General features: G+C 47.2%; 2 protein-coding genes across 2 annotated transcripts; both read left to right on the top strand.

Moving 5' to 3' along the window:
* Positions 1-278: 278 nt before the first annotated feature.
* LOC119216895 (cystathionine beta-synthase-like) lies at positions 279-7,696 on the top strand. The gene is made up of 15 exons (XM_037470116.2): positions 279-415; positions 2,691-2,991; positions 3,112-3,218; positions 3,369-3,503; positions 3,623-3,702; positions 3,912-4,116; positions 4,208-4,299; positions 4,378-4,503; positions 4,591-4,675; positions 4,750-4,855; positions 5,235-5,312; positions 5,560-5,694; positions 5,795-5,903; positions 6,182-6,266; positions 6,900-7,696. The coding sequence occupies exons 2-15, from the start codon at positions 2,699-2,701 to the stop codon at positions 7,031-7,033; spliced, it is 1,770 nt and encodes a 589-aa protein (XP_037326013.1). The 5' UTR covers positions 279-415; positions 2,691-2,698; the 3' UTR covers positions 7,034-7,696.
* Positions 7,697-8,090: 394 nt separating this feature from the next.
* LOC119212988 (zinc finger protein 654-like) lies at positions 8,091-18,924 on the top strand. Its single transcript, XM_037463921.2, has 10 exons — positions 8,091-8,252; positions 9,708-9,853; positions 10,744-10,825; positions 10,931-11,066; positions 11,295-11,497; positions 12,249-12,385; positions 12,465-12,606; positions 12,704-12,985; positions 13,099-17,935; positions 18,066-18,924. Exons 1-10 carry the CDS (start codon positions 8,127-8,129, stop codon positions 18,074-18,076), a joined length of 6,102 nt encoding a protein of 2,033 aa, XP_037319818.2. The 5' UTR covers positions 8,091-8,126; the 3' UTR covers positions 18,077-18,924.
* The last annotated feature ends 508 nt before the right edge of the window (positions 18,925-19,432 follow it).

Below are 19,432 nucleotides of genomic sequence, written 5' to 3'. Positions count from 1 at the left end.
TCGCCTGATTAAAACATACCAAACATAGTATTTACATGTTTGCGTACATCTCTGTACATATGTATAGTTTACAATTTGGCAGCAACATCCCACACGAGAAGTGCTCATGGTGTCACATGCGTCAAAAGGACAAGCAGTCAATAAAAGGTAAACAGAAGGGGCGCGCAGCCTTAGGGGCGTTTCTCCGGACCCGTATCGAGAAGGCTCTGCTCTGATTGGCGGAGCAGACCAAACAGACGCCCTCACTGCAGCCAATCAGAGAGGGCCGTTCAAGTTTGGCTGCCTCCTCCTCCTCTAGATGCACGCGTGTCTTTGTCGGTGAGCGTTAGCTGCACATTTTCCTACTCGCCTCCAGTGTCCGTCGTTGACCTCGGGGATTTTGCCTCTTCTTTTGCAGTCGTTATTAAAGCATAAGGTGAGTGCGAATGAACGGATATTTGTAAAAAAAAAAAAAAAAGTAAAATAAATGTTAACGATGCATCAAATCGCTGTGACGCTTGGTGACCGAGAGCCTGAAATCTGATGCAACATCGTAGCTGCGCACATTACCGCTTTTTACTGCACGGTTTGTCAGCTACTTTATTTTTGCACTGAACTCGATATGTTCTGTTTGTGTGTAATTTATTATCTGCCAATTTACACGGTTACGTTTTTACCACTAGCGTGCTAAACCTTTCACAGTTGGTCTCTTCTGTCATTTCCTCTGTTCGTTTCTTTTTTTAAATCGGCTGTCCTTTATTCTGACATCCAATTTTCCTGTTTGTTCAATACCGGATGTTATGTTTATGGTGTTTTTACTGCAACAAACTGTTAATGTGACCTTTTATTTGGATCGATAAGGCATCAGTCAATTGAAAACTTTGATGTTGTCTTACCACCAGTCCAAATTCAAGTACATTTTTTTTAATTCTGCCTTTTTTTTAAACCAGAATTTCATCCCTATATTGAATGGAATAACTGTTTTAATTGTAGACCAATGCGCCAAAATAAATGTGCTAGTATAAGAACAACAAATAAACCCGAGATATAAAAATAATAATTATAACCCTTTGACTAATCATGTCCGCTTTATCCTAATACCTTTCCTCTTTCTGGCAGCCATTTATCACAGCACACCTGGTTTCTGACCATGTGCTGGGTTTCCAGCTGTTTTAACATTGTGGCTTTTACTGCCTGCATTCCTGCTGCCCACATTCTGCCCCCCCCCACCCCCTTATTCAAGGCTGAGTGAACATCTATAGGTCCAGCTGATCGTTTGTTGCTGGCAGAGCATTCGTGTGACAGTGTTTTAAAATTGCTTCAATTTGACTGTATCCGTTGTGCTGTGAGAACACTGCGCATTCCGAAGGAGATTAGTAATGCAAAAGTGAGAACAGTCCAAGAAGGATTTTTCGTTACATCGGGTCGGACGCTGCCGAGCTCGGATCAGGTGGTTCTCTGAGTACTGTTCTTTCTCAGCCTGGTTGGTATTTGAGGATTTGTTTCTTGGTTTAAATGCGGCTCGTTCAACACAATGAACCTCATCTTTGCTGAGTCCCCTGCAAGTCTTTTCTACCATGCAAGCCTGGGCTCAGCGCCGCGTGTGGCCCTCCCCTCCCCCCCCCCCCCCCCCCCCCCCCCAACCCCAACCCCCTCTGGAGGATCACATAGCCTCCCCCCTCGAAGCTTTCATGGCCACCAGATACCTCACGCACTCTTTTTCCTACATTTAGCACCTTGACGAGCAGTGAGACGCCGCGTGGCTGTAGAGATCTGATCCCCCGAGTGACACGTGTCACTCCGCTGGTTTAAGTGGCTTTTAAGATTAAATGAATGCAAATTAACGGGAGCTGCAGTTTATTCACCGTTGCATTTAATCGTGCTTCGCCGACCCTGAAGCTGAGCTGTTTGTTCTAAAGGTGATGTTTTCAGTGAAAGAACCAGGCAAAGAGGGATTGTAACCGCTGGCCTCGCTGTGTGCTCTGCGTATTAGTGAAGGTTCATCTGCTGGCTTTTTCCACTGAGGGTATTCATATGTAAAGAAAACGTCTAAATGTCAAATCCGTTTTACACGCTGGACTTTTGCTTGATAAATGATTTACACTGTTAATCAATCACAAACGTAGTAGCAGATTCATATCCTTTCAAATTACAGAATGATCTCTAATTTAAGATTACAGTGTCACATTTAGTTACACATTTGTGACTTTTATAACTTTTTTTATGACTACCAATGACCAGTAAAAAAAGGTCAGTTTTTCATTGGAGTCAGTTCATGTTTTCATTCACAAACACACTGAACATTTTCATACATTGAATGTACAATGATGCAATATTAGCTAAAGCTGGATCAGCCAGTCTTGCGGAAATTTCAGTTCTGTTTTTATTTTTTTTAAATTTATTTCAGGATTCTACTTGACTAATATGTGAACCTGTTTTTGAAATAGTAAGCTGTGAATATGTGTGGGAAGCAGCCAAAGTGGCTGCTTAGGCATGACGAAGCTTTATTCTTTGGAGCTGGTATGACTCGGCGGCAACGGCAGAAAGGAGTGGTGTTTGGTAATTCTGTGTATGTTTGCCAACGTGTGGTAACACATCGTTGAAATATGAGCCCTGAACTTACTAGAGGCGGCCCTTCAGTATTTCCTGACTTTTACACAGACCTACAAATGATAACATGAGGTTTTTTTTTCCCCCCTTGCTTTGTCCAGGCTGAGCCATGCCGTCAGTCCCCTCCACCAAAGAGACCGCCGTCAAGGCCCCCGCGTGCCCTCACGCCGCCAAGCTGCTCCCCCACGGCAACGGAGACCTCAAGCTCCGGGAGGGCTCCTTCCCGCCGAAGGGCGCCGACAAGCTGCCGCCGATGGCCGAAGACGAGCCGGACCTCAGCATCCAGATCAACACAAAGAGCGTCGCCGCGGAGAGGAAATGGATCCGGCCCGACCTCCCCAGTCGCTGCACCTGGAGCCTGGGAGCGGCCAAGGACGAGTCCCCCCACCCGCAGGTCGCGAGGTCGGTATGCAGAAAAATCAGTGTCAGGCCCGAGGCTCCAGGAGGGAGTTGAGTAAGAAGTGAGCGTGCTCGTATTTGCAGTGGCTCTGAATGTCTTCGTCTCTCTCCTCGTCCTCCCAGAGCCGCCGCAGCGACCATTCTGCCGAACATCCTGCACCGGATCGGTGACACGCCGCTGGTTCGCATCAACAAGATCCCCAAAGTGTTTGGACTCAAATGCGAATTGTGTGAGTGAAGCGCGGACACACTGTCCCGTCAGACGTGTTCGCGTTGAGACGAGATCTTAAACCCCGTGACGACTCTTGACAATTTTAGGCGCCTCGGGGTGGAATCTGTTGTTCATTTAGCCGTAACACCTGTTTCTGTGGTGCGTTCAGTGGCAAAGTGTGAGTACTTCAACGCCGGCGGGAGCGTGAAGGACCGCATCAGCCTGCGGATGGTGGAGGACGCAGAGAGAGCCGGGCTCCTCAAGCCGGGAGACACCATCATAGAGCCCACCTCTGGAAACACGGGTAATTACCTGCACGTGTTGCTGTGGGAGGCGGGTGCGGTGTGTTGTTTAGATATAAAGCCTCAGGGTGTGTGTGTGTGTGTGTGTGTGTGTGTGTGTGTGTGTGTGTGTGTGTGTCAGGTATTGGCCTGGCTCTGGCTGCAGCTGTGAAAGGGTACCGCTGCATCATTGTCATGCCCGAGAAAATGAGCATGGAGAAGGTGAGTCACTCACTCCTGCATTCTTTCATAGTGGATAGTTTGAAACCGTTTGTATCTAAATCAAGGTTGCTCAATTATGATTTAGGGCAAATCTGCTGTGGCAGATAATCCGTGTTCACGTCCTATTTAGTGACAGTTCTCAAAGTGAGATGTAAAGAATGGGTTGTTTTTTGTGGTCAGATTTGTCATTTTTTGATTTTTCCAAACAGGTGGACGTTTTGAGGGGACTCGGAGCCGAGATTGTCCGCACGCCCACCAGCGCTCGCTTCGACTCCCCAGAGTCTCACGTCGGCGTCGCGTGGCGCCTTAAAAACGAGATCCCCAACTCCCACATCCTGGACCAGTACCGCAACCCGAGCAACCCGCTGGCCCACTACGACACCACAGCCGAGGAGATCCTGGAGCAGTGTGACGGTACGAGCAGCTCCGGTCCTGCATGCTTTTTTTGTTATGTTTTAATCCGCAGAGTAAACCTGAATTTGCTCTTGACTCCGCCCCCTCAAAGGTAAACTGGACATGCTGGTGGCGGGAGCAGGGACTGGGGGGACGATCACAGGCGTCGCCCGCAAGCTGAAGGAAAGGTGCCCCAACATCAAAGTAAGTGGTGTCCGTGCAGAGGCCTCTGGCGTCACAGTTCTAACCCCCCGTTTAACCCGTGGTCCGTGCTGCCTGCAGATAGTCGCTGTTGACCCAAAAGGCTCCATCCTGGCGGAGCCCGAGGAGCTTAACAAGACGGATAAGACCCAGTACGAGGTGGAGGGCATCGGGTACGACTTCATCCCCACCGTGCTCGACCGGTCGGTGAGTCCCAGCAGCCTTCTCTGCTCGTCCTCTCTCCCGTTTTTTCGCACGTTTGACTGACAACGTTGTGTTTCTTTTGCGTTTCAGGTCGTGGATAGCTGGTACAAGTCGGATGACGAGGAGTCCTTCAACATGTCTCGCATGCTGATGCGAGAGGAGGGCCTGCTGTGCGGTAAGCGATCAGGCTCCTGGCCGACACTAAAGGTTAGGAGGTCAGCGCGCCTCACGGCCTCTCCTCTGTGGCAGGTGGCAGCTCCGGGACGGCCATGGCAGCTGCAGTACACGCCGCCAAGGAGCTCAAGGAGGGCCAGCGCTGTGTGGTCATCCTGCCGGACTCCGTCCGCAACTACATGTGAGAGTCCCCTGGTGTTGAATAACTGGTGTTGGACCAGGTTACGCATGTTCATGTTGCACTCCGGGGTAACCGGGGAGCCTTTTCTAAAAGAGACGAACAAGACACGCCCTTAATGGTTGCTGTCCAATGGATTGGTGCTGAAAAGTAGCCTAAATTCCTGATGATGATGATGATGATAATAATAACTTAATAATAGCAACAAAGACATAAATAGAGCTGTGTGTAGTGTAGGTGTGTAGTTAGTGTACACATAATTGGGGTCACTGTGCACAAATGGCGCCAGAATCCAGCCAGTGATTTACGTTTAGAGGAGCATTTGGATCTGTATTGTGGAAACAACTAAAAAGCTAAATCATTCTTTTGTTACCCTCCCCAGGTCCAAGTTCCTGAGTGACAAGTGGATGCTCCAGAAGGGCTTCCTGAGTGAGGAGGACCTCATGGTGAAGAAACCATGGTGTGTGTGTGTGTGTGTGTGTGTGTGTGTGTGTGTGTGTGTGTGTGTGTGTGTGTGTGTGTGTGTGTGTGTGTGTGTGTGTGTGTGTGTGTGTGTGTGTGTGTGTGTGTGTGTGTGTGTGTGTGTGTGTGTGTGTGTGTGTGTGTGTGTGTGTGTGTGTGTGTGTGTGTGTGTGTGTGTTACTGGAGGGTTTACTCTCTTTTGTGGTGTGGTGAAAGACCGTCTCTTATTCCCCTATGTTCATCAGGTGGTGGAACCTGAAGCTGCAGGCTTTGAACCTCTCCGCCCCCCTCACCGTGCTGCCTACCGTCAATTGTCAGAGGACCATCAAAATCCTGAAGGAGAAGGGCTTCGACCAGGCGCCTGTGGTGGATGAGGCTGGGTGAGGGTCTTGAAACGCAAACCAGCCAACTGTCCCGAAACATTTCTGCACGTCTGGACGTTTTGTGTCTTAATGTTGTGCCGTGTGTGTTTTTGTGCAGGTTGATCCTGGGCATGGTGACTTTAGGGAACATGTTGGCCTGTATTCTAGCTGGGAAGATCAAGGTGTCCGACCCCGTCAGCAAAGTGCTCTACAAGCAGTTCAAACAGGTCAGACGGCAACTTAAAAAACTCTGTTTAGGAAGCATCTCGAGAGCATCACAAACGACTCAAAGGATGAAATCGAAGACGTCTTTATTTTTGTTGGCCGACAGCAGACCCCAATGAGACAAATTGGCTTAGCGCAGGATCTCCTCGTTAAAAGACGTCAAGTCGGGCATAGTTAGACTAAAATAATTGAGTTATATTCTCATCAGTAAAGTAAATATAATTATTGCTCTTTTTTAATTGTCCTCAATAATTCTTTGTCTTTTTTTCTTCTTTCTTAGATTCGTCTCACTGATCATTTGGGAAAGTTATCCCGCATTCTGGAGACGGACCACTTTGCGCTGGTGGTACATGAACAGATCCAATGTAAGTACATTTTCACACATACAAAGGTTCTTGCTGGGATTGACTCCAGCCCCCTCGCGGTCCTCTAAGGATACCAGTGTAGGAGATGACGAACATGTACACAAATGCTTGTATTACCTTGAGCTCTCGGTCCATCTGTCTTGAGCTTTAAAGTCTGATCAACTAAATGAGTGTGTGCAAAATGTTTCCATTTGTCTCCACCTAGTGGTGATGTGGAAAAATACACAGTAGCAGAAAGCAGTGCAAAGCATCTGATTAGTGTCATTTTAAAACCCCAGATAACAGAATTTAATTTATTCAAATTAGAAAAGGAGATCATTTTACCGATGTAATAATAATAACGATGCAAGTCTTTGGTTAAAGGGTGAAAAAAGACAAAAATAATGATTTTCATGCAGGATTTAGAAGCATTTCTTTTCAGCTGCTGTAATGTGTAGATAAAATCGACAATGACCTTTACATTTTGTGAATTTGCTTTTACTGTATTATGAGCCCAATTTCATTTTATGTTTCTAAAAGCAACACAAAGGGTTTCATAAACGCAGGGTAAACTCTCCTCAGAGAAGTCACTCCTCAAAACACTCATTCTTATCTTTTTCCTCATCTTCACGACTCTCCCTGTTCTTTCACCAGACTTGACGGACGGGTCTCCGTGTCTGAAGCAGATGGTTTTCGGGGTGGTGACGGCCGTCGACCTGCTCAACTTTGTGACAGGGCGGGAAAGAAGGGAGCGATCCATGTCGGAGTCCACCGACGAGCTGAACTAAACTGATGCAAATAACATTTCTCTCACTTGCATAACAAACACAATAACAACTTTGGTTAGATGTGTCTCAAATGTGACAGTTAATCTTTTGAGGGTTTTTGATTGAGGTTTCTTATTTAGAAAAAGAAAATCAGATTCATTTTGTATTTTTTGCAGGGTTACTTATAGTTTTAAACGTTTGATTATTACTTATTATAGGTCATTGTAGCGTTCACAGCATTTTTTTTAAACTTTGTTACTTGTAGAATGTTTTCTGTTTTCTATCTAAAATGGAGGCATCTGTGTTGCTGATTTATTTGTCTGAATATTACAAGATTGTTTTTTCTTTGGCCTTTTGTATCAATCAAACATCAGATATAAGACAAAATCTATTAATTTAATTGATAAAGAATAGACATGTAGATTGCTGCTGTACATGCACACATTATATTTCCAATGCTGCTTATGATGTGTTGCCCGTTTCATTTGTGTTCCTTGTAAACACAAACAGCGTATACATGCGGGCGGTAATCAAGATTTCTTTAAACACTTTTGCCAGAGTGACTGTGACTGACTGAAAATGCAAAGTTTCCTTGAATGTAGTTTAATCAAAGCTGTCTGAAATGTTTTGTATTGCATCCTTTTTGCCTCAGAATGTGTATGATTAAATCAAGTTTAAATCAATTATTTGTTTCGATTTTGTTACAAATATAAAGGGACTAATTTATATTTTATTATTATTGATTTGGGACGTTTTTACCCCAACACTGTTCTACACACAACAGAAGGCCTCTAATAGGCTCGTTTATGAGTTTTTCGAAGTTTATAACTACAGGAATTTTAGTAAGTAAGTAGCGCGCAGTGTTTGTGTGGACCATGTGGCTTGTGGCGCATACAATAGTCCTCCCTTACTACCGTGTTAACGGGGCTTAATTTCAGGCCATCTGTTTTAATTGCGGAGCGCAGACTCCACCCCGGCGAGCTCGTCTCCGGTGCCGGCTGGACTGGTAAACGAGCGAGACCTCATCCGTTGGCCTCGTCCAATCAGCGCTGTCAATGCCCCTGCGATGTGTGTGTTGTGTGGTGGCTGTTACGAGCGAGCCTAGACAGGCAGTATGGCGGAGGAGAGAAGTGTGTACGACTTGGAGGGGCTCGAAAAACAACTGGAGAGTTTGTTGAGCCGTTGCCCAAGTGACGAAATACGAGCCGACGGTAAAACGTTCTGCTCCGAATTTCGCAAGGTAAGGGCCCGCAGCCGAAGTTGGTGACAGGCTTGTTTGTCGAAGATAAGAGCAGATAACGTTATGTTAGCCGACTCCCCTCCCCCAGAACTGGCCGCTAACACTGCTAGCATTAGCAGTTTAGGCTCGTTAGCACATTCGCTAACGAGTCGTACTCGCCCTAAAAGCAAATATATAGCCGCGACGGCATTCAGACGATATGCGTTGTCACCCAGCCTTGGTTACCGTTGACTTTGTCGAAACGTCAAGAGTCCGTCAAGCACTCGAACGTTGACAGTGTTTGTTCACCGCTAACAGGCTAAGTGGGCTAACCGTTTGAGCCAGCTAGCACAGAATTTGCCTAAAAGTTATAGCTTAGTGCGCCTAATGTTTACTAAACTATCGACGGGAAAACTTTCATGTACGTCGGTGACACGTTTTCCCGTCATTTAAGTTGGGTTTAGCTGGCGTCAGTTGCCCTCCCACTTCAGGTTGCTGTGCAATTAACGTTAGCATCATGCGATATTACATTTTTAGAATGAAGCCCAATATCTCCCAGCCAAATAGTGATGCAGCTTCCTGGTGTAACCCTATGACATGATTGTAACACAATTCCTGGTATCACAATCTGTCCGAACACTCTATGAAAATGCTTCCAACAAGTCAGTTCTTCTCACCACGGGTGCATTTAAATGTCGGTTGTCTGGCATTTTGGTATGTCGTACACTGCGAATGAAGAGCTGTATGAATCGAGAAACGGTTTAATAGTCTCACGTATAGTCTTTTTCGCTTATGACTTGCCATTCTAACCGTATATTCGATATTTAGCTCTGTATGAAAACCCAGTTTGGATACCAGGCACCAAGACATTCATTGGCATTTTCATTAAAAAATAGACTTAGGACACAATGCTTCATAACTTTTTACTTTGTAACAACTTTACGGATTATACAATCTCGAGTGCAAAATTGTTGACACGCAGGTTCATAGTGATGCTCGTGGGGTGCCATGGATATCTGCCACTAGAGGGCCACATACGCATAATGAATTTTAGTGATTTAAATATTGTGTAAAGGAACACCCAAATGTCCTGTTGTAGTTGCATGCTGTAGTCAAAGTGTGTTTAAATGGGATGATGCCGACATAACCGGTCATAACGCGTCTCTGGTCACTTGCATTATGATCAAAGATGTTTGGCTCAGACACCGTTTTAAAATGACATTCCAAAAGATATTATCTTAATGGTGAATTGTCATATTGGAAAAGCTGGCAACTGTATCCTTTATCATCTTTCCTTGACATTTGGACTATTTTTTTTGCCATCGATAACACTGGGTAACATGCCCCAAGGCTGAGCCGGGTTCCTGTTACATCACTAATGTACCTACAAATGCAGTTAAAACCGCCGATATCCCTGCAGACTTAGTGTTAATTGTCCTCGTATCCTTGTCTTTGTTTTGTCTTCTCGCCGTGCAGCTGGTGGAGGAGTACGTCTCTCGTTGGCAGGTGCCGCTGCCTCAGCTCAGGATCCTTGAGATTGCTCTCTGCTACTTTGCTCGGGCCTCCACCTTCTTCACGCCAAACTGTGATCATGTGATTCACACACTCAGTAGTCTGGCATTGTAAGTTCACAGACTGAAGTAATGCATCAGCCATTACTTGCTTTCACGTTGTCGTTACATAATGTTGCACTGATCATGTAAAGTGTGATGGGAGTGCACCTCTTAAGATAACTGTCTGAAATCACGTTAGGCGATAGGGGAACATTGTGCTAACCACAGAGGCCATGACAGCAGGCCTTCATTATTACTCCCCGGCTGTCCTCTTCGTATCTTTTAATGTCCAGAAAACAAAATCGATGAGAGCAAAGTAAAACCACTTCTGTGAAACCATACTTGTGGCTCTGTAAATGCAGCTGGTTGACCTCCATGCTAATCCGGTGATGTATGTGGGTGTAGTTTGCGTCAATAATTGTACCTTAAAGGTCTTGTATTTTTTGTAACGCGCACAATATCTTCTCCTTTTAATTGGATATTTACCATATTTGACTTTTGACTTTCTTACTCATCATTCATGCTGGCTTCAATTTAACCAATAGCTATAGCTACATGCTAGTTGGCAAGGGAATTAATCATTCAAATGTGTAATATATATATTTAATTAATTTAACTTATATTAATGTGAAAACCATTTCACTTTGAGTTTCACTTCAGAAAGAATGTAGACTAGACGTATACTGTATTGTCTTTTTGTTCCTGCTATGCTCAGTTTAATTGTGAATGAATGAAACATTCTATTGTCCCTTAGGGAACTGGCCTTGTACAATGTGTCCTTGGAAAAGCACACATACAACATCAGACATTACATTACATATCCCCTGGAAAAACACATTGGATGATAGGACATTGATAATACACTTGTTTCTCTTAAACAACAAGGCTATGAAATAACCAGGGTTAAAAGGTTCAAAGATTTCATTTTGAAGTTCATCTTGATTTTCCTCTCCTCACAGGAGTGTTTTTGAGTTGCTGCTGTTCTTTGAGCAGAAAGACTTTCATCAAGAGCCACTGAATCACTTTTCTGTTACATTCCAGGTGAGCATGATGTGCACATCATCTTCCCAACAGAGCAGCGTTGTTCTCAAAATAGTCTTGAAATACTGGTACTTTTATGAAGCCGTTTGTCTGTTGCTCTTTCAGGAATGTCACTCGGTGCTTGCGAGGCATCAGAATGTTCACTTGGTTCAGGTGGAGCGGTTGGTTCGTGGTGGGGGGCCTTGGGGCAGTGCAGCCTTACATGCGATCCTCACTGAGTCCAGTTTACCTCAGAGTGAAGGTAGGTGACATGCTGTTATGCTTTGTAGCAGTTACACTGATTTTCAATGGGTTTGAATCCAATTTGTTGGTGAATTGCTCTTTTAAAGTGCAGTATAACTAAAAAACCTTTACTTAAAAATAGTTTGATCCCCGTTGCTTTGCTGCTGATCTCTGAAGCCGCGTCAACACAAATAAAACCATCTCCCTCTCTCTGTCTCTCTCCTGTGGCTCTTTGCCGGTACCTCAGTTGATGGGTGCATCGGCTCTGAGCCGCCCGTGTTCCTTGAGCTGCGGGTGCGCTACCTCTTATCCTGTGAGCGGGTCAGTGAGGCTGCAGCCCTGGCTAGGTGCTGCGCTCGGCATCCCTCGGCAGGACAACACTTGTTCTTTTTCCAGGTCTACCTCACGTGGCTTTTCAAAACCTCACAGCATGACTGCCTTCAACGAGAGGTGGGTGGAGCTGCTGCTCTGTGTGTGTCTGTTTTCGGAAAAATCACGCGAGTTATTGCTTCTATTTAGAGCTGCAACTAACGATTATTTTAATAATCGATTCATCTGTCGATTATTTGTTCGATTAATCGATGAATCGGATAAAAAAATAAAAAATGTAAAAACATTAATTTCCAACCCTTTATTGAAAAATAGAACTGACTGTGCACTTCCTAAATATCTTTTGCTCTAACAGATTGCTCCTTGAACATCCCTAAGTGAGCAAATAAAATGGACTAACACAAAAAACATACACACATCGCATGATGTATACTTTACAGCCGCCAAATTAAATATATTATGGACAAAATCATGAATCATTGCCGTGGTGCTCCCGTGCCAGGCCATGTCGCTTTTGCATACCTTACAATCAGACATGTCAACCCTCCCGAATTTCAAAGCCCCTCCCGAAAATATCCCGGACCGACCTTTATCCTGATTTCCACCCGGACATCAATTTTGCTGCACCACCCGTCACTGGGGTAATAAAGGTTACACCTTGAAGTCGAGCGCGGCGATTAGAACGTAAAACTACTGGCGCTGCAAAGAAAACCGCAGCACCCCCCCCCCCCCCCCCCCCCCGTTGCCCAACGAATCGATAATGAAATTCGTTGCCAACGCTTTTAATAATCGATTCTAATCGATTTCATCGATTCGTTGTTGCAGCCCTACTTCTATTGTGTATGAGAGCTATCTGTCCTCTGTTTTTCAGGTGGCTGATTTGAATGGTAAAGATGCGATTCATATCATCTGTAGTTTAGAGTGTGAGGAAAAAGATGAGTTGCTACTCGCCCTCAGCAGAGCCTTCCTCTCCCAGCAGCTGCGCAGGGGAGACATGTGCTATTTGTGGTAAGTGAACTTAAATTCGATGCTGATGTAATGTGGAGACAGTTTATAACCCACTCGGGCATCTCCATTTCCTCTGCAGTGATCTTGTCTTCATATGGAGCAAACTTCACAGTCGGTTGAATACTTCCAAGCAAGCTCTTCTTGAGGAGAGTAATCAGCTGATTCTGTCTGCCACCAATGTCAACTCAATCTTCCCATTCATCAGAGCCATACTGCAAGAGGTGAGACAGTTTAACCGCTGTGTATGTATTTTCTTTTTTGTGAGGTTCTTTTTGGTTTGGTTCTTGGATCTTCAATCTTTTGTTTTTACCTTCCCAGCTTGGGGAAGATGGAATCCAGTTCTGCGTTGAGCTTTGTGCTAATGCCCTGGGGTTTTGCCTTCCCTGCGATGTCATCACCAAGTCCCTAATCTACAAAACCATTGCCGGCCTGCTCCCCAATGACTTGGAGGTTTCCCGGGCGTGCGCCCTTCTGATCTTCTTCCTCGAGCGCTCCGTTGAGACCTACAAGTTGGTGTACCTTCTTTACATGCATCCTGATCAGGAGTACCAGGTGGAGTACAGCCCCATCCGGAATCATGTTCGCTTCGAAACCCTGCAGGTAGAGCACCTTTTAAACTAAAATTATATTCACCGTCAATTAAGACGAGCATTGTTCCCAGTCGATAATCCATATTTTGGCACCAAGACCTTCTCTCTTCTGTCTCTCCTCAGGTCTTGAAGAAGGACCTGTGTTTTGACCCAGAGTTTTGGAACCTCACTGCTTTGCGGAGCAACTGTTTAAAGCTGATGAGCGAGAAGGTGGTTGGTGGTGCCCTCGAGGAGATCATGGAGAACAAATGGATCCTGAGCTATTGCGCCAAAGAACCTGCCTCCCGATCAAGCAAATCGACGTGTTACAAAGGAAGTAAGGGGTCAACAGCTAAAAAACGGCATCATAAAGAGGACAGACGTCGTGACACTGACACTGCATCCAAGGGATTAAAAGTGGGGCCGGGAAAAGCCCGGCTACACGTTGACCACACCGCAAAGAAGAAAGGCAGCCAACGGTCATTATCTTCTGGACCTTTGAGGCGTTCATTTTGGCAGCTAGACAGACTAAAGGACAATGTACCTGTCGGATATGGAGAACTTCGACGCACTACGAGACTCTCAGAGAAGAACCCACCGAAACGGAGGATTAGGCAACCCAAGTGGCTTCTTGAAGACTCAGGAAATCTTGGAGAGAATGAAGGCGTTTCAAAGACCAAAAAGCATGGGCTGAGACATCAAAAGCACCACGGATCCAATGCGATGAAGAGGTCTGAAACGGTTGATTTCAAGAACAATGACAAACACAAACCTGCAGTAAACTCTCATTTAATGGCAGGAGAAAACAGCAGCAAGCCCCAGAAGGGATTTTCACCCCCTCTCAAACTAGCCGCCCTTCCTCAAGTAGTCCTTGAGCTCTCCCTACCAGACAACGAGCTGATGGGAACCTTCAATGAGGACACTTGCAACAGACAGAGAGGTTTCCCTCAAGTGCTTCTCTACAGACCGACACTAAAGGTTCCTTCCACGTCCGAACCCGCAAAGACTGTGCACCGCAAAGAGGTGATTCTGAGGGCGCGGGACACAGCCATGTTTGTACAACAGTTGCACTGTTACGCTCGGCGCCAGAAGGGGAAAGGCGTCAGGCCCAATATTCAAGGCTCGGTTTCAACAATCACGCGCTCCTCGGTGCAAGGAAGTCCTCCAAAAGAGCCGGAGAGAGAGCTCAGTGATGAACCTGCCGCTGACAATAAAGGTGGAATAATTGCCCTTCACACGCCAGAAGGAGCCAAAATCCCACAATCCCCGGGACTTGAAAAAGCCCTTGAAACTCAAACCACAAAAGCCGCCTCACGAAGGACTTGTTCAGAAAGCGAGCTCTCTGAGAAGCCTGCAGCCAAGGTGAGAGTCGCCGACGCGTCGGAGACATCGGCAGCAGCGGAAATTATAGAAGCCCCGGTGACGGAAAAGCCCGTGCACGCTCCCACCGTCGCTCCAAACGGGCTCTGTGACGAATCTGCTGTGGAGATGAGAGTCACTATCGCCTCAGCAGCGCCGAAAGTGGCTGCGTCCTCAGATTTAGATCAGGTCTCCAGAGCCGTTAAAGATGCTTCAAAAAGCACATCTTCTTCAGCTGAGGTTTTCCAATCTTCACCTCTGATCCACAATCAGATGGTAGCTCCTTATAAAATCCCTTCCAGCTCAAATAGGGCCGACAGTTCAAGAACGGGAGCTGCCGAGGCCAGGCCTTCACCGTCTCCAGATGTTCTTGGAGATGGGAGGCAAGAACTAAAGTCTCAGGCTGAAGCTGGCAAATGTCCTGTTGCCAAAGCTGACGGCCCAGAGGTGCTCACCGCTGTCTGCGGCAGCCAGTCTGCGGTGGACGTGATGGATGTTTTGCCCAAATTCCCAAACGGACACGGGCCTTGTGAAAATGAAAGTGGAGGAACTACGGGAACTTCTTCTCCAGATCGGGACAGTATAAATGACATGTCTGCTCTGACGTTGGTAACAGAAATGGTAACTGAACTCGCCCCTGGGGCACTTCCTCGAGATCTGGAGAATCGCAAACTGCCGTCTCCAGAGGACGGCACCTCCAAGGAGCCCACACCTGGAAGTAAATCCAACGCTTCTAACACATTAAGAACTACCTCCACCTGCTCTGTAGTTTGTGATGGGCAGGGGAAGGGAGCCCAGGGTTTCGATCCAGATACCATCGAGGACAGCGACCTCCCAGAATCGGAGGAATCCAAGTTGGAATACTCATGCACCTTCTGCAACAAGGTCTTTAAAGGAAGTCGTGTCGTAGAACATGCTATGTTCCATTATCGCAAGGACGAGTGCATGTTCTGTGGGACCATGTTCAAAGATGATCTTCTGGCCATGATGCATCTGTCTGACCACATTGAGAAGCTGAAGAGGATTAAAGAGGCCGATGGTAACAACGAGACCAAAGCAAAGACCATGAGTGTGTCCTCCGGGCGCCGCAGTAGCGGGAGAACGAGGAGATCTGCAGACGGTCCTAAATCAACGAGCCCCCCACATTCAACCCCATCTGGGTCCAGACAGTTGAGATCATCAAGCAGTCCAATGTCAGCAGATGAAAGAAAGGAAACACCCTTGAAGCTCCTCCGTAGTAAAGCTCACAAGGTAAACGGGCATTTTGGGAAGAAGACAAACCCTGACGGACCAAAGAGGGAAAAAACGCCCGTTACACAGCAGGACATCTCTCGCAAAAGATTGCAGGAAAACCAACACACAGGCCGGGATTCCTCGCCGGCCAAACAAAGAGAGCGCGCTGTTGAGGGGGAACGTGTGGAGGCTCAAGAGAAGGTTTGCTGTCCCGTGGAGGGGTGCGACTGGTTTACGGACCTGACGAAAAGAGCCGCACTCCTCTACCACGCGCTCGAAGATCACTACGGGGAGGTTGGGCCTCTCGAAGTGGCCTTCCGCATAGAAAACGGCAAATGCAGCAGTTGCAAGAGGGTCATGTGGAGTTTCGAACATTTCCAGCACCACGTCGGAAGGCACAGACTCTCTCCTCGGCATCCCTGCCTCCATCGGGAATGCACGTCCAGGTTCAAGACCGGATTAGAAATGAGACGCCACGCCAGGAGGCACAATCCGCTGCAGGCAGTGTGCTGCGTCCCCGGATGTTCTCAACTATTCATTTGTCTCTGGGCGCTGAACCTTCATGAACGAGAGCACTATTCCTTCAAACCCATTAAACCAGACAAGGATGCAAATAAACAAACGGGCCACAAACAGCGCAACACGCCGGATGGAAAGAAACGCTCGGATCAACGGCCGAAAGACGCACCTGCCGCCGTTACCGCTGATAATCCGGAGAGTGAGATGGCTCCCCGTAAATTAAGGGGAGAGGGTGCACATGACTCTCCTACGGAAAACCACTCCCCTCTTCCCGCCGCTGTAAAAGAGGAGTCGAAAGCACGACATGAGACCAAGGATTTGCACGTGTTGAAGAATCTTTCCAACAAGGACACCTCCTCACCGCCCGCTGGCCCTCATCTGAGATTACGGCAAACATTAAGAAAGGTGACGAGTACAGCCAGAGGTCACAAAGTCATCTCATCATCGCTGCAGAAACAGAATATCACAGTGAGGCACAAGTTCAAGAGTAAGCAGGTCAGAGACAAAGCAAAATGTCCTAAAAGAAGAGGGCGTCCCCCCAAGTCAAAGGAAGCTGTGCATGATGAAAATACTACTGCTGGTCCCACCGATCAAAGTGTCCCAGGAAATGCTGCTCCGCTTGCCAACGTCCCCAAAGCAGCAGAGAGCCCGAACGCGAGCAACGAGTCAAAGGGAAAAGAGCAGGTCAAAGATGTGGTCGACCCAACAGAAGCGTCCATTAACAAATCAGAGAAATCGACAAATGAGAAAATGAAGAACAATCATTTTAAACAAAAGGAACTTTTACAGGTAGCTAGCTGCGCAAAGACGGCGACGTGTTTAGATCAATCAGTCAGCTCCACCTCAGCTGACAAAGCACTCCAGTTAACTGCTAAGAATCTACATAAAGTGAGGAAACGCTCCGCTCCGAAGGAAAGTAGAACTGCGTCTTCAAAGAAGCACAAGCCCACGAACAACGAAGCCAACTTAAAGACGGTCAAGAGGAAACCAGAGGGGAAAGAGGAAGAGGCAGAAAACAAAGACTCGACACAGCGTGGCTGTGGTAACTCGGTGCCTTCGGCCCCACCGAACTGTTTAAATGAGACAACTGCACCTCCGACATCGTCCGGAGAGAAAACACAGGAGGAGAAACTAAAGAGATCCCTCGTGAAGACAGAAGGAAAGAAAGAAAAGAGGGCTCACAGCGCTTCTTCAGACTCGGGCCAGATGAAAAAGAAGCACAAGGACGTGAATAAAGAGGACAAGAAAACACTAAAGGGAAGACTGTCAGATGCCAACAAATCGTGCGTGAAAAAGAAAGTCCAGTCTAAATCTGCAGAGCGGCAGGACGCGGCGAGCAGCTCGAGCGCCGCGACGTCCCCACAGCGGGGGACGAAAAAAGACAAATCCAAGAAGCCGCACATCCCCAAAAACTCGGGTCCCAAGGAAGTGGGCGAGAAGCGAGACGACGTCAAAGGCGCCGCCGAGCAGATCGCTGAGGGGCAGGCGGAGGCCCCGCCTGTAGCGGAGGAGGGGACGACGACGACGACGACGGCGGCGGCCACGCGCCCGGCCGCCGGCGAGGACCCCAAGTGCGCCGCGCTGAGGGAGGCTCTGGCGGGCTACAGCAGCCGGCCGTACGCCCGGCCGCCGCCCACCGCCTACCTGGACGAGAAGTACATCACCATGCCCAAGCGAAGGAAGGACCCGCCGCCGCCCGCCCCCTCGTCCCAGTGGAGCCCGCCCCCCCGGCAGAGCGGCGAGGCGAAGGCGGCGGGGAGGCAGCGGTGCGCCAACTGCTTCGCGACATTCGACGGCGCCGAGGATCTGCAGCGGCACCTCCAGCTGCAGAAGTGCTCCAGCCTCTTCGGCTTCGAGTCCGACGACGAGGGTGAGTGTCTCGGCGCCGGTGGTGATTGCTCACGTTTAATATTCATCAATTTCTTCCGTTTACGGAATTCATAAATGCAAGCGGAGAAGTTACAGTTGTGCTTACGTTTCCCCCCTTCTTCCCATTGCAGGAAACAGTTAAAACACGTCTGGTGGGGTTTGAAGGGAACTGGCGTTTTTGAGCGCGACGGATCGGCGCTCTCTGGACGACTCGTTCACCTCGGGCGGACTTGACACCTGAAGAAGGGCGACGGCGCTGGTCTCTCGGCGTACGGAAGAAGAACTGGATCCCAGTTTGACCAGCCAGCACTGAAATGCCTGCTGTGGAAGCAGCTGCTTCCCCCGGTATGGAGAGGAATCGTGGCTTAAACTCTGGACTCTTGACAAGCTGTGAAAAAGTAATTTAAAGGATGAAGCCGCTCCTGCTGTCACTAGGATACTTGCTTTCCACATCAGTAAGCCATAAAATGCCATTGTTTGCTTTTTGCACTCTTCTCGTGAGATTTCTTTCTTTCTTCTCAAATTCTAAAAGTGATGGAGGTTGTACGGCGATTTAAGTACATGCTGTTTTAACCTCATGTTTCATATAATTCTCTTAACTTGCTGTATCGGAATATTCTTTCGGGCAATGTTATGTACAATTCTTGTTTAAATATTAATTGTATTTCTTATATCACTATGGGCTTTTATTAGGTCCATGCGTGTCCTCGCCCAGAGTAACCAGTAGGGGGCACTGTGCACTAATCTCTGTTAACATTACATTTCTTTCAAAGCTGCTTCACTGAGTTTATCACTGGAGGGACTTCTCTCCCAGTTGCATCCATCATTTCCTTTAGCAATAACTACCACCAGATATTTTTTTTGCCAGATTCTGACGAGATCTTTTTTTCAATTTATTATTGGCTGACATTCTTGCAATTTCACGACTGACTGTCTCAGACCGTAGGAACATTTGTCATTTCTCTTTCCTTCCAAGAGAAAGTAATAAAACACCTTAGTTTTAGTGTTACCGGGAGGTCCCAGGTTATATTTATTTAACTTTTATTTTTTATCTTATGTAAATATTTGAAGAGTTTCAATTGCGTATTATATAAGGTGGGTGTAGGGGTTTATATTTTGTTCTTGAAGTAAAAAATAAAACTTATTTCAAATGACATCGTATCAGCTGGACTTTAAAGTGTGTGTGTTTCATCGGTGGAACGAACAGTTTGTCCCAACAGGACGAAGCACATCGCTGAGAGAGAGAGAGGCCGTATCAGAAGGTAGGACGTTGAATTGATGAACCCTGCTGAGTTGAATGCGTTGCTCTCTTCACACTTGCTGTGCTCAAGCTGGGGATCAAGCCGTCATCCGCTGACGTGGGCCAGGCACGAAGACTCGCTCTTTGTTTACCACCAGCGTCCACGTTGTTTACTAGACAGACGGGAGGAGCAAACAGAACCACCGGAGCGGTCGGGTTCCTCCCCACAGGTGTGGTACTTTTCCTTACACAATGTAC

This window comes from Pungitius pungitius, chromosome 3 (genome assembly GCF_949316345.1).
Source record: "Pungitius pungitius chromosome 3, fPunPun2.1, whole genome shotgun sequence".
NCBI classification, from domain to species: Eukaryota; Metazoa; Chordata; class Actinopteri; order Perciformes; family Gasterosteidae; genus Pungitius; species Pungitius pungitius.
This window is presented reverse-complemented; position numbering and strand designations above follow the sequence as displayed.

What these genes read in the sequence shown, in the direction of transcription:
- LOC119212988 (XM_037463921.2), top strand. Translation starts at nt 8,127, where the DNA reads ATGGCGGAGGAGAGAAGTGTGTACGACTTGGAGGGGCTCGAAAAACAA. An exon ending in ACTTTTCTGTTACATTCCAG is followed by an intron (nt 10,826 to 10,930) that starts GTGAGCATGATG and finishes TTGCTCTTTCAG; the next exon opens with GAATGTCACTCGGTGCTTGC. An exon ending in GGAGACATGTGCTATTTGTG is followed by an intron (nt 12,386 to 12,464) that starts GTAAGTGAACTT and finishes TTTCCTCTGCAG; the next exon opens with TGATCTTGTCTTCATATGGA.
- LOC119216895 (XM_037470116.2), top strand. Translation starts at nt 2,699, where the DNA reads ATGCCGTCAGTCCCCTCCACCAAAGAGACCGCCGTCAAGGCCCCCGCG. An exon ending in GCCCACCTCTGGAAACACGG is followed by an intron (nt 3,504 to 3,622) that starts GTAATTACCTGC and finishes TGTGTGTGTCAG; the next exon opens with GTATTGGCCTGGCTCTGGCT. An exon ending in GGTACATGAACAGATCCAAT is followed by an intron (nt 6,267 to 6,899) that starts GTAAGTACATTT and finishes TTCTTTCACCAG; the next exon opens with ACTTGACGGACGGGTCTCCG.